The 14,316-nt window shown below is 43.3% G+C and overlaps 1 protein-coding gene across 4 annotated transcripts in view; it reads left to right on the forward strand.

Annotated features, from left to right (window-relative positions):
• Positions 1-14,099, forward strand: part of FAM131B (family with sequence similarity 131 member B) — a 32,793-nt gene extending 18,694 nt beyond the window's left edge. For 2 of the 4 annotated variants that reach the window (XM_077781266.2, XM_085592488.1), the window contains exons 3-7: positions 1,289-1,324; positions 3,824-3,913; positions 4,500-4,710; positions 5,042-5,185; positions 5,604-14,099. In XM_077781266.2, the coding sequence (XP_077637392.1) occupies positions 1,289-1,324; positions 3,824-3,913; positions 4,500-4,710; positions 5,042-5,185; positions 5,604-6,148 (1,026 nt within the window). In that variant the 3' untranslated portion in view covers positions 6,149-14,099. Of the gene's footprint in view, positions 1-1,288; positions 1,325-3,823; positions 3,918-4,499; positions 4,711-5,041; positions 5,186-5,603 lie in introns of all 4 variants that reach the window. The other 2 variants (XR_013339458.2, XM_021549057.3) reach the window with 2 other exon arrangements.
• Positions 14,100-14,316: the final 217 nt, after the last annotated feature.

Below are 14,316 nucleotides of genomic sequence, written 5' to 3' on the forward strand. Positions count from 1 at the left end.
GAGGGCCAGAATCCAGTGAGCTCCTGAGGATCATACCTGGGTAGTTTGGCTTGCTCTGAACAGAATTGAGTCACTCCCTTCACAAGATCCATAGTGAGTAAGAATTTGCAAATGAAAGTGCTTTTCAACCAGTCATGATGGGAGTGGAACACAACATGAGAAAAACAGTGATAGTTCTGACAAGCTTGTAGGTCTGCATTCCTTGAATAAGGGATTCACATTGGAATGTCCAGCACTGTGTCTGTCCCAGCTTCTGCAGCACAGCCATAAAATCTTTTGAATAAACACATTTGTCTGCATTTTGAATTTTAGAGATGCATTCACTAGTAACTCACAGACAATTGACTTACCATGCTATATTTTAAGGGCTGGTTCATTGAATTACTGCAGCTTCTGCATTCTTAGATACCTGAATTTTCAGCTTTTTAAGGTTCAGAGTATGCAATGATGATTAATAAGAAGATAAAATATATTTTACTTGCATAATATTTGAAGAATCACAAATAATGTTCACAAATAAGCTTAACAAATAATATGCAGTTTGAAAAACGTTCATAGGTGTATATAGATATATAGATATTTTTATTTTGTTTGTTTACCTTGCTGGCTTAGAAAGTAATATCAAGACACTTAGAGTTTCGTGGCAGAAATTGTTGGGCCAAATCTTGTATGGAGAATTCAGTCAAATCAGAGTAGATCTAAAAGTCAACGAGCATAAACCACACCTCAGTGAACATTTTGATTTATATGAATGGATACCACAGGTGTAACATGAGTAATCTAAATTTTCCTGAGTGTCTCCATCCCCAAAGCCAAGATGTTAAGATGAATCTTCCCAGCTGAAGGAAACACACTTTGAATTGGTACTGTGATGGCTGATGTGGGAAATGTTTCTGTCTCACAAGGGGCGAGTGAGTCAGAATGGACAAACCAAAACACTGCAGGAGAAAATAATTTCAGCCAGAATTGAGTTACTTGCTGTAGGACACTCAAAATGCAAAGGTGGTGTAGCTCCTCCTTGTGTTAACCTCAAAGTGGTGCAACCCACACTTCAGAGGAGAGCCTTGTGAAAAAGTGCTTTTCTCTTTCCTACTCTGTCACCCTGTTCACTATTTCGCCTTCAAACACCATGACACTCACAGGCACCATAATCACCAGCAGGCAATGAAACCAACTTGAAAGACATAAGTTTTTTATAACATACCAGATAAAGTAGTGCCTGTTGATTGTTGCAAACTACTGGAGTTGTTTGTTACCCTGATGTGGTGCCTTTCTTTGCTTTCTTTAGCAAACACGGACAGATTTCTCCTGGGATGGTATCAATGTGAGTATGCACTGCGTCACTTTTCAAATTTCTAGTCATGGGAAGACCAGGATTTGTTTGACTTTGGATACAGTGGAGGCCAACATGGGAACATGGCTGAAAGTCCTTAGTGCTGCTGAAATTCTGGGAGCGGTCTCCAATTCAGAGGATGGTGATAGATTTTTATTTGCTTCTGAGTCTTTTGCTGTCTGGCAGGTATTTGATCTGTAGGTGGCTGTTGAATTGCTTTCATCCTTTTGAGGACAAATGTGTGCCATTTCATATGTCCTGCTTTTGAGGTATCTGGGCACTGCTACATAAGAAAGGTGTCTGTCCAGCATATTTTAAAAAATAGTAGTCCTTGATTAGAGCATCATTTGATCTTCTCCAGGAGTTTGGGAGAAATGTCTCCCTCATTTTCAGTTGCACATGGAAGTAACAGATTTTATGTTTATGTCTCCTAGGGTAGATGGTGAGTATCAGTTAACTTCAGTTAAAAAGCAGATGAGAAACAAGCAAACATTTTAGTTACACATGTTCCTTTTGCTCTTAATACCTGTGCTATGAAATTTTTTTTTTCTTTTTTACTAATGCAGAAACAGCATACTGAGAACATATTTGCTCTACTGGACTTTTTTAAAGGGTACTTATAAAATATTTTCACATAAGTTAATCTTATAGTTTTGTACACTTGGAAGGACAGGATTAGCAACTCTATTTTGAGTAGTATAACTGTTTTCAAATTCTAGATTCTTTCAAAAAATTTAAAATACCTGTAGCTTTCTTCTTTACTGTGATTTGAAAGCACATGGAACACTGAATGTATTTTTAACTAATTCTCACCTCTTTGATTGGGGCACTTATGGCTTGGGATCTTTTGCCTAGGATCAATTACAGAAACACATTGTGTTGGAAAATAATGGTGCATGCAGCAACTGTCTAGAAGAAATTTGTCCTTTTTTTCCCTCACTGCACCTATGTCTAGCTGAAAGCAAAGTACACAAGGTCATGTTTCCTTAAAGAAAGTAGAAGACAGTTTCCTTACTTGCAGTTTCCCATTTTCCAACCCATACAGAATCCATGGAACTCTTTCACGAGGCAGCTCTTACCCAGTGTAATTCCATAGATCTTCATTGTTACCCAAGCTGGATCATGAATTTCCTTCTGTTCCCATTCATTCCTGCCTTCATGTCACAGCTCTTCAACCTTGCAGTAGTGGGAGCCCTCTGCAATTTACTTTCTTTTTTTTGATGGGTTCCATGGGGCAGCTCACAGCACAGCCCCCACGCTGTCTTGGAACCAGTGGGTGGATACTGAGCAGGAGCACCCAGGCAGGAATGACCAGTGGGGTGTAGATGGACTTTCTCAACAAGCTTCATCACCAAAGGAAATGCATCATGGAACAAGGGCTGTGCTCTCACTTTTGACTGTTCTTCCTCTACTTTCTGATTTCTTCAGCTCACATTACACATGGCATATTCCTGGCTCCACAGTTACAGGATGCTTTAGCTGCTGCATTTACACTCAGTTTCCAGAAAAACTCACCTCTCATATTTTGGCAACTGACTGGAATTATACACAGTGCGAGATCTTTACAATGCCTTCCTTTGCCTCCAATTATTTTGCTGCCCAGTTACTGCTCCACTCACTTTTTGTGAGGTCTGCGCCTATGTCCAAGTATTGTTTTGTGTCAGGATTTAAAATTTCCAGTGTCATAGTCACTACTTTTGAATATCCTTGTGTTTGAAACATTCTGGCCTTGATTTTCAGAGAGGTTGAAATGAAGAGCAGAAGCAATGTTTATTTAGCCCTTGTGAAAGTTAAGCCTCATATGCAATGCCTGGCATCTCTGAAGAAGCCTGATGAATTCATCTTGAGAGATTATTTTTGTGATGATGTTTGTGACGGCTGCCTGTCCCAATAGTGCCCTGTCCTTGTTATTCAGGGACTGAGGATAAAAATAGAAAAGACAGTCAAGAAAATTAAACAGAGCTGTACACCAAATTTCTTTACAGATGTAGGTGCTTGAAACAGGACCCATCACTGATGCAGTCATGATCATTTTATAAGATGACTTTTATATAAGACTATATAAAAAGAAAAAAAACCTCAAAGTAATAAAAAATTGGTAGTGTGATGCATATATGATACATTACTGTGTCTTGCCTATTGCACTGACAGCTCCCCACTGCAAGATCCCTGAGTTGTTCCACAGCCATGTCTTGCGTCTCTAACAAAGAGTTGGGAATGGAAAACAAGTGTGTCTGCGGAAGACTGGCAGCTGCCAATGGGAGACTTCTCACTGCCACTTTCTGCCTCTCCCTCTGGCCTTGCCTCAGTCATTCCCAGTGCTGTGCAATACCCAGTCCTGGTTAAACAGCCTCTAATTTTCTTTTCCTTCTTTTGTTCTTACTGGTTGCTTCTGCTCCTCATCTTCCAACTACCTATTGTTTTCTCACTTCAACTTGCTTCCTTTTCTCCTTGCTGTATATCATTTCTTCATATTCTCTCTCTTTTCAGCTCTCCATGGAAGATACGACCTCCATCCTTCCCAAGCTGAAACGCAACTCCAATGCTTATGGGATTGGGGCTTTGGCTAAATCATCTTTCTCTGGTGAGGTCCTCAAAATTTGACTTTATCCTTGGCAGCTTCTCTCCACAGGCCTTTGTGCCTCTTCCCATATCTCTCTGTCACTCTCACAACTGCTCCTTTCTGGCTTTCGCCTTTTCATGGCCTTAGAGGAGTCTCCACCACCGTGGTTCTAAATACGGAAGTCTCACAGTTGTTGCCCTTTTAAAGAACGGATTTGTCTTATCCTGTTGGCTTCTCAGTGTGCACCCCTGCTCAGACATCTTCAATTGCTTCACCTCAGTCTTGGGTTTAACCCCATTTTCTGTTTCTTAGTTTGTTCACTTCCAGGCTTCATCCTTCATGCCCAGCTCTATCCTAAACGGATTCTAGGCAAGGAAGGAAATGGTCTTTCATATTTGGGGCTCCCCTTTTTCCCCCTTCTGAGAGTTTGTCCAGGGAAAGATGGAGAAACTCCCCTGGAGAGTGATGCAGTGAAAGGTGGGAGACACCCAGCCCTAATCACGCATCCTGTCAGGAAGGGAGGGGAGAAGCTCCACTAAGAGAGGTAAAAAGCGCGGCCGAAAAGGCCGGAGCTCTGTAATAGCCCTGCCTTGCTTCCCAATGTCTGGCCCCTTAGGGATATCCCGCAGCATGAAGGACCACGTGACGAAGCCGACGGCGATGGGGCAGGGGCGCGTGGCTCACATGATCGAGTGGCAGGGCTGGGGCAAGGCCCACAGCCAGCAGCAGCAGCACACGCACGAGACCGCGCGCAAGGACGCCGACGCCTACTCGGACCTCAGCGACGGCGAGAAGGAGGCGCGCTTCCTCGCAGGTAGTGCTGCCTTCCCTCTGCCACGGGGGTTGGACGCGTTGGGGTGTCCCACGGCGGAATCCCTGAGAGATTCCAAAGTGCAGACGCTCGAGGAAAGCACTAAGGGAGAGGCTGTGGGTGGTTCAGGTGGCTGAAGTAGAGAGAGACTTTGATGGTTGGGATATTGCTGGTGGAATGCAAGGTGGGGAGGCTGAGAGCCACTTGGGGGTGATAGGTGTTGCTTAGATAGGGCCAGAGTGGGACAATGTGACCAAAAGATGGGTCAAGGATGATGGTGAAAGCGCAGACTTTGACGCATCTTTGCTTTCCTTCCCTGTCTCCTTTGGCACAGGGGTGATGGAGCAATTTGCTATTTCTGAAGCGACTCTCATGGCCTGGTCCTCCATGGATGGTGAGGATGTCAGTGTAAACTCAAATCAGGACAATCCAGCAGGCAACTACTCTGAGAACTATCAGGAGCTGATGGAGAGCCAAGGTGAGCTCCAGTGTTTCTTGTTAATTTTAAGACACCCCCTTCCTGCTCTGGTTGTCATGTTGCTCTCTTTTGCTCTACCCTGTTTTATTTTGAAGCCCCAGTCAAATCTGCTAGAGTCATCCCTGTTTGTGGAGCTGTCTCCAAGGAATCTAATCTTAGCAGAGAGTTTCCAAAGCCCAGTTCCTTTTGCCTTTTTAGAGCACAGCTGTGGAAAGCTACCAGCTCTTGGCAGTCAGTTGTGGGTATCAAGGTCACCTGCCAAATGCCCAGAGCTGTGTTTTCTCTTTGCCCTCCTTCCCTCTAAAGGATTCACCCACCCTGTGCAGTACCATGCCATGAACAGGAAATAGGCTACCTGGATGAGCCAGCCTGACCTAGGGAGAGTGTCTAACTGTGTGTTTGCCTCCTTTGCTTGCAGAGCACATGGCCCAGACGCAGTATGACAGCTGGCCTCATTCCTACGTCTCGCAGGGCATGTATTGCTTAGGTTCCTCCGACGCCTGGGAGGCCAGTGACCAGTCCCTCATCGCCTCCCCAGCAACCGGCTCCTACCTAGGCCAGAATTTTGATGAGTCCCAGACAAACCTTCAGGAAAGCATTTTGCTTCAGAGTGGCTTCCTCCAGCAGCAGCAGCTGCAGCAACAGCGGCAGGAGCAGAACTTCATCCAGAGCACGGGGCTGGTCCACGTGTGGCCCCTGCAGACTGCTCAGGGTGGGGGTGGAGCTGAGTCCAGCACGTACATGGAGGACCACATTGAGGATGAAGGGAACCCAAGGCTGGAGAAGGCTCCTCTCCTAAACAAGAAACCATCTCTGGAGGAGGATGATGCAGTGTGCCGGGACCTGGAATCTTTGTCTCCTCGAGAGGAGATGGAACATGCTGCACTGAGCCGCAAAGTCTCAGATGTCACCTCCTCTGGGGTGCAGTCCTTTGATGAGGAAGAAGGAGAAACAAACAACTGATGCTTTCTGTGAAGTTCTCATCATTGCTGAACAAAGAGAGGGGTGGCAAGGAATGCAATTACAGGGATTCTTCTTTCCAGCTCCCCATATTTCCAAGAAGACACACCTTCCATTTCTGACATTTAATTATTTTTTTAAGCAAGGAATATCTCAAAGTGATTGACACATAAAAACCTTTTCTTCCCCTCCCTCATGGACACATATTTTGGATTTTGATTGCTCTGGGCAACATGTCATGTGCTTGGAGAGATCTGGATTGGTAAATAATTTCTATACCTTTTTAATACAAAGTCTTGGCTGTGGATACAAACTCTTCTGGTACTGGGAATGTGGCTGATGAGACAGGCTTGGTGTAGGGAGCAGCTTTGTGGCTAGAATTCATCTTGGCAGAATGGATGTTGCTCTGTGGACATGGGCCCCTTCTATCTCATAGAATATATGAATATAAACTGGTTTAAAATGAAGATGTGGCTTTGCAGATCTAGATTGCACTAGCGCTGGGATTGTGAATGTTGCAGAGGATCAGGCCATGGAGGATGTGCTGTGTAACCAGATCCTCAGTAGCACCTTGATACAAAGCTGTAGGTGTGATGGATACGAACGGTGCTCCCAGGGCCTGGGCTGTGCTGCCAGTGTGGCTCTGCTGTGGCATGGATGAATGGGTGCAGATACGAATCTTACCCTGCTCTCGGATATTTATGCTTTGGTCTCTTTAATTTATTTGTTTCTCTCTTTGACATTTCTGCTTTCCCAGGAGCTGGCAAGAGTGGTGTGTCCTTTTGGCAGTGAGCACTGGAAGCCAGTGGAAAGGACATTTTCAGCTACAGAGACAGTCATAAAAAGTGACTCTTGCAGGGGGCTTGAGGACATGCCCATCTTGGTGCTGCTGCTGTGCCCGTCTGTCTTTTCCTTGCCAGCAGAATGGGAGACCCAGAGAGTAGGCAGCAGGTCCAGGAACAGTGTGTACAGTTATGAGATCACAGATACCTAGTTTACATTAGAGTTTTCAGTTTTTGCGCTTTTTTTAAACCTTTTTATATGCTGGATAAGTGTTCATAACAAAGCAGTTAGTTTGGGAAAGGCCTGTACTCCAGTCAGACTTAACAGAAATACTGCACCTTTCCCATTTCTGCCACTCCTGCTGTGCCAAATATAGCTGGATGAAAAGGGTGAGAGGAAATTTTCTCCTCCTATTTGTCTTTTTCTTCTTCCTATGTTTTCTTATTTTGTTTTCCTATCCCCAAGTGGTGTAAATAATGCTCAGTACTTGTTCTGTTTGTTTTTCCCTCCCATCTCTTTTTTAGGTGTGGAGAAAGCTGATTTCAGGAGTTTCCCCTATTTGTATGGGTGATATATTTTTTGTTTAAAAAACCATGATTCTCTAAGTAGGGGGAATTGGTCTCTTGCAATTCCTCGCCATTTTTTTACAGACCTCCTTTTGGGAGGGAGAGGTTTTGAAAGGAAATTGTTTCACTTTCAGCTCTCACCAGAAAATAAACAGGGACAAAAGCAAAAATTACATAAGGTTATTGATTTTGCTGGAGGACTGAACAGAACCAGCAGAGATTACCTAAGTGCTGAGGTTGAATTGCAAGACCTCTTGCAAGGAAGTGTCAGCAGAGCATGGGTGTAGATCAGATGCTGGATCTGATGAGCTAGAGAAAGGAATTTGCCTGGACACTGCCATACTGTTCCAGGAGCAACTCTTTCTCACTTACTCTGACTCATATTTGCTCTGTTTAATTCATGATACATTTGTCTCTTCTTTGCCTCCTCTTCAGGCTTGGTGTGTTTTTTGGATGACAGGAGAGTGATACATGCTTCTTTCCTGCTTCAGGTTCAGTTCCTGCATATTTTCAGGGAAGAATGTCTAAGGCGAACAAAATGTGACTGAAGGAATATCATCAAGTCTCAGAATTTAGACAGCTCCTGGCAAGCAAAGCAAATGATGTCCAGGAATTGTGAAAAGTAGGAATGGGACTCTCAGGAAGAACTTTACCCCAAGCAGCTTTTTCCCACTGACACAGGCAGCTGCAAAAAGAGGGACTCCTTTTTCAATACCCAGGTCTTTCCAGCCAAGTCCACTTCAAGCAGATCTGTCTTCCCTCTCCATTGCACCTCAAAATGAAAGACCTCTGGGATGTTTAAGTAAGATTGGTAATTTGGAGTGGGTAAGAGAGAAAAGTTTTTGTGACCCATCTTTTTTTACGTGTTTGCTTGGTCTTGCTTCTGTCTTTCTAAGGGGCTCGCTCCTCTCCTGAGTGATGAGCTTTCAGTATCTCTTCAAAGATGTTTACACATTCAGGTACTAACCTCCCCTGAGCAGCAAGACTTGATAAAAATGATCTCCTATAGTTCTTGCAGGGCCAGTGGTAGCTCATTGTCCTGAATTAGCTCAGGTCCAGCTGTGGAACAGGGCCTGGGAAATCACACTAGCCAGAAAAGGGAGATGGGGCAAGTGCCAGGAGCACTTCAGCAGATGAGTAAATAAGTAGGTTTAAAGCTATTTTTATTTATTTTTTAAAAGGTCTTCAGGGAAACAAAAATGGTTGGGTGTATACCTTTGTGGGAGATTTGGGTGGCTTGTTGTTTCTTTCTCCAAACCATTTTGTTCCCATGTGCCTCTCCAGGACCAATCTGGATGTTTACAGTGACTTTCAGAGTAGCTTCTAATGATCCCTTTGTGTTGTTTACAGGACTGGGACAAATGGGTTAACTTGTCCAGGGCTTCTTTTTCTTTAATATGGACATGTGGTACATTTACTAAGATGTCTGATTGATGTCTAAAAGATATACCTTATCTCCATGGAAAGCAGCGACAGGGAGTTACCTACATAAGGAAAAGTGTGAAAAAAAATTGATCATATAGAAAATTCTGTGGAATCCAATAGGAAGAGAAAATCTGTAGATTCTTCTAGCCTCTGTGGAATTGGGATAAAGAATTATACCCTGCTGTATAGTTCCATAACCTGCTGTCTTAGAAACCTGTAGAGAGCTTCATTCTCTGTGAATGCAGACTGGTTTGAACACCACTCTCTGTAAAAATCTTCCAGCTTACTAAATTCTGTAATTTTTTTTTCATAAATGTCTTAATATTCTGTGAATAATAAAATTTCAGCCTTTTCCTGAAAGAAAGAAAAAGGCTATTTTCCATACCTCTCCACAATCCAAAAGATCTTCCTGTCCACACTTGCCACCCGAGTGAGCAGCCTGAGCTGAACTGGAAAGGCAGTCTGAATCTCTTTGAAACTGGAAAATTGTTTGTGTAATCTGGCCTTTTCTTACATAACAAGCCTGCTGCCTGTGTGTATCCAATACCAGAGAGAGAGACCTGGAACCTACTGTACATTTCCCAGAAAAGCTCTTATTTTATAGACACACCTATTCAAGCATATGGGAGGCACAGGTGCTCTGTGAGTGGAATTGGCCTGCAGTCCCTTTATCCTGGTGAGGGGGGATGAGTTGAAGCGAGTCCAGCCAAATAGAGCCCAAAGTGTGTTTGTGAGGCTGTAAATAAGAAGGGAAGGTGAGCTCAGTATCCCTGATCTGCAGTTACTAAGAAACAGAGCTCTGCTCTTTGTTTCCACAAACCTATTATGAAGCAAAGCTACACTACAGAAAATTTGGGATATTCTTGAAGTAGTGGAGGTAGAAGATTCTCATCTTTTCTCCAAGCCTTTGTCTTTAGTAGGAACTTGTTGAAATTACTGTGCTAAACATGAAATAATGTTTAACCAGAAGTGACCCTAATTTAAAATCTTCTACTGCAAGAAAATTCTCTCTTGTTCCTTCTCCCATGATTGCTCATGCCTGATTAGTTATACTATTTCATAAGCTTTTCTTTTATATAAATCTGAAGCTTTCTTTACAAGCCTTCTGGGTTCTCTTCAGTTCCATTACCTCAGGCTCTGGGACAGAGAAGTTAATCTGCTTCTTTCAGTTTCTGTGCCTCTAAATCATCATCTTCTTTTGGAAAGCTGCTGACAAGTCATCCACTTGCTTTCCCCCTTAAAAAATGGTAACACCACCTTTCAGGACAGGCTTGCTGCAGAGAACAGAACATGCTTCTAAGCTGATCCAGTGGTGAGCTGCTTGGAAGGAAGAGGAACTCTGCTCTGGCCATGCTCACCTCCCACAGCCCTTGGGCAGGTGCTGGTGCACAGCTGGCCCCCATGAAGCCAGGGACTTTTACCCTGCTATAAAAGTGAAGATGGGAGAGCTGTGAGCAGAGGCACAAAAGGTGCTGTTCTCATCAGCTGGCCTTCCTTTATATCAGGTTGGAGAAACTGGGAAAGTGCACTTTGAAATGGCATCTTCATGATGGGTCTTAAGCTGCTCACAGGAGCTGTCCTGCCTCCTCTCTTCCACCACCAGCAGCTCTGTACTTCTACTGCCTAAAAAGCACCAGCACTAACACTCATTTGGCTGCTCAGGAATTGGCCCCATTGAAAACTAACCCAGTCCCTTACCTAAATAAAGGTTTCAGTGGGACGAACTCTTCATATTGCTTCTCTTGGTGAGGCAGGCATCACTGAGGGCTGGTGAAACTTGTAGATGGTCATGTGGAAGACTGATTGCAGATGCAACTTAAATTGGCTTAAGCTGATTGTGATTTGTCTGTCTGAAAAGAATAAGAACCCACTAGGGTACCAGGAAGGACATTATTCCCCATTTTCTTCCTTAGTGTTTTCCTTGGAATTTTTAGTATGCTCTTATTTGATTTGGTCTTTGTTATTTATGCCCTGTTGTTTCCCTCACTGTTCCCTTCCACAGGCCCCTTGGAGGTAAACCCTGGAAATTGGGCAGGAGGACATGACTAACTTGATATATGCGTGAAATTAATAAAATTAACATGCACAAATCATGTATACACTCAGTGATTAAACTCCATGGCAGCTAAAGATACTGAAAAGTCTTACCCTGTAATTGCAAGAGGGGAGATTTGTTTAATAGTGAGACATAGCTGTTGGAAGGGATTTTTATCCCTATTTTCAGGCCAGTTCCACTCCAGTGTGAGATACAGAAGAGTATGCTGTATCTCTGCATGCTGTGCTGTGCACAGCAACAATGAAAAATGTTAGTTGTAGCCCTGGAGAACTGGAAAAGAAAATCATCTCTGTGACAGAGGTAGGAGGTGTTGTGGTGAGGCAAGGTTGTGTGCAACAGTACAGGGCTGTGCACCACTGTGTGTGGCAGAGAGGGAAAGACATGGAGAGAAAGGCTTGGAAAAAGGTCAAGAAAAGCTTAATGACTTTTGTTTGCATAACACAGGTAAGAAGCTTCATGGCAGACTCCCAGCAGAGTGGACTTAGGTGGAGAATTGCTATACAAGCTGTAGGTCCAGGATTGTTGCAGCTTATGGTACTTCTTAGTCCAAGCCACACTTTTTTTTTTTTTTAAGACAGTGAAAGAGACCTCCCTGAATTTGGGTACCTGCTAGCTTCTTTTTCATTGTCTTAAAAAAACACTTCACAGTGTGCTTAGTTCTTCAGGGAAATCGTATGAGAAATACACAAAAAAGGAACTTACTCCTTGCCCAAATGAAGTTAGTGTGAGTTCTGATCTCACTGGAAAGCCAAAATACCTAAATTCAGCTTAGTTTGCCTTAACTGTTGTATGGATAATTGCCTAGAAGGAGAAGCAAACTCAGATAACCTGCCTCTAAATGCTATAAAAAACAGAGCAACATCGGCAAAGTGTAAGCTCTTCCTTCTAATTTTTCCCAGGTGAATTTTCCAGTGTTACTTGTTCAGATAACTCTGGCATATCTTTTAAACTAACTGTTTGACTTTTTCTAAAAGAAAAAAAAAAAATTCCAATACAGAGATTATCAGCAGCTTACAATTAGAAAAATGTGAATAAGTAATACTTTCATCTTTGATTTTCCTCCCCTGTAGCAGTCTGACAGGGAAAGATTTCTATGCCATGGCTCAGGGAAAGGAAAAATAAACAGGGAAAATATGAGTAAAATGGTGCCTATTAGAACTAAATGTATGTGTAGGACAGCCTACAGTCATTAAAGCACAGTCTCAAATACGATTGCAAGCTGTAAAGTCAATGTCAGGTGCCTCTTTTGTACCATAGGCTTTTCCCAGGCTTAGCAGTAGTGAACCTGTGCAGAAGCAGAAGAGCTGCACTTCTGTGCCAGATCAGTGTCTCTCTGTGTCTCAGAATATGTCATGGAGCCTGAGGGCACTGTGCCCTCTCAGCACCACAACCAGCTCCATGGATTGACTGGGGTCAGGCATGAGGGTTATGGTGTTAACAAATGGACATGGAAGATCTGCACTTGCAACATCAGGGTCTGTTTACATCCTTGCACTGACATTTTCCCCCAGCATAGGCAGACCAAAGTGTTATTTTTTCCATGGAAATGAAGAGAAGCTCTATGATTGTCAGTGTTGGTCTGCACAAAAGAAAAGAAATATGTGATGTATTTTTTAAGTGCAGATACACATTGTTGGAAGAAGTAAAATGTAGTCAGGCTGTGATTCTGAGAAAGAGCATGTTTACTGAAACTGTGAAGACTTGTTCAAGAATGTTTTCAGTGCAGATTCCACAGAATCACAGAATTGTTGGAAGGGACCCTAAAGATCATCAAGTCCAACCCCTCTGCCATGGGCAGGACACATCTACTGCTGTGTAGTAGCTGCTGTCTTCTGGGAAGAGAGGGGTTGCAGTGTTCTGTGGAAAGAATGCTCCTGCTAGGATCTTCCTCATCTTCTTCAGCCGGGGACATTTTAAATGCCCTCTGAAACCTAGTCTTGTTTTTGCTTTCCCATAAGGGATCAAATGCCCATGCTTGCAAGAAAAAAACATCTAAAACCATCTTTTCTCCATTATGGAAACAAGATTGTGCATCAAGATTTGCTTCTAATAAGATAAAGGCATGTAGTCCAGATTCATTGGCCTTCTGGATTCATTTTCATTGGGCATGGAAATCCAGTCATGATTGGATTGGAGGCCACAAGGTTAAGAACCCTCTTCCAGAGCTCTGCCATGCTCATGTGAGACAAGTGTAGGTTGACTTCCCTTCTTTGCAGATACTGCATGCTTGAGCAACGTAGCAAGTCAAAAGCTCTTTTTCAGGTATATATTCTTGTTTGGCTTTAATTTTTCTTCTCTGATTTGTGGATGTTGTGCATGATTGGAGGTCTCTGGGAATCTCTACACTATAAAACTGGAACTCAAAAGTAATTTTACAAGGAACAAGATTTCTCTTGTTTGAGCTCTTTTCAGACATGGGTGGGTACAGGCAGAGGATTTGGGAGGTACAAGGGTGGTGGATGGGAGTCTCAGGGGTGGCATGCAGAATGGATTCCTGAAGCATGTGTAAAAATAACTAAAGGCTTGGGTCGTCAAATGTTGTATTCTCAGTATCTGAAACTACTTCAGCATAACCATATGGGACAATGGAGGTTGCTGCAAAGCAGTTTTCAAGGACTTCCCCCAAGCCTGTACTGTTTTCTGTAGCGGGGAGGCTGCATGGTGATTATGTGTATCCTTTTGAGCTAGTGTTTACAGAGGTGCATTGATGTTTGGGGAGAAAGTACTGAATGGAAGTAAAACAAAAAGGGAAAGGGACCCACTACTGAAAGCTTTCATCCTTACATTGTCCCACACTAGCCCTTAATAACTAAAACGAGTCTGATTTGCCTTTGGTCTTCCAGCTCCAAAACATGTTTGCCTGAAAATTTTTGTTGGATATACTTCGCATGTTTTGATAATGTGACTTATGAGATAAACACTTCTACAAAGCTATATATAAATACATCCATGTGCAACCACCTGCATACATGTGCACACATTACATATAGACTTAGAGAACTATATGGCACTACACACCTCCATGCCTGTATGTGGCAGCAACCACAGTAAAGGAGGGGAGGTAGCTCAAAACAGCATGTACAGTCCTTTATGGAGTTGTTATTAAACAGAATGTGGTCTTGCCCTCCTGGCTGGTGGAAGTGTTTTATTTCTGTGGGACTGGTTCCAGGGGAGTTGCGTCTGAGGAAGGAGGATCCTAGGAAGAGGGGGTGGGTTTCAAGGAGATAGTCTGATGGAGCACCTTGAAAAGGATCCATGGTGGCTTGGAGAAGAACCCCAGAGTAGGAAGTATCTGGTTTCTCATTAAGAAAGAACATCACATGTTGGACTATATAGGGTTA

Source organism: Lonchura striata, chromosome 1 (assembly GCF_050655825.1).
Source record: "Lonchura striata isolate lonStrDom1 chromosome 1, ASM5065582v1, whole genome shotgun sequence".
Lineage (NCBI taxonomy): Eukaryota > Metazoa > Chordata > Aves > Passeriformes > Estrildidae > Lonchura > Lonchura striata.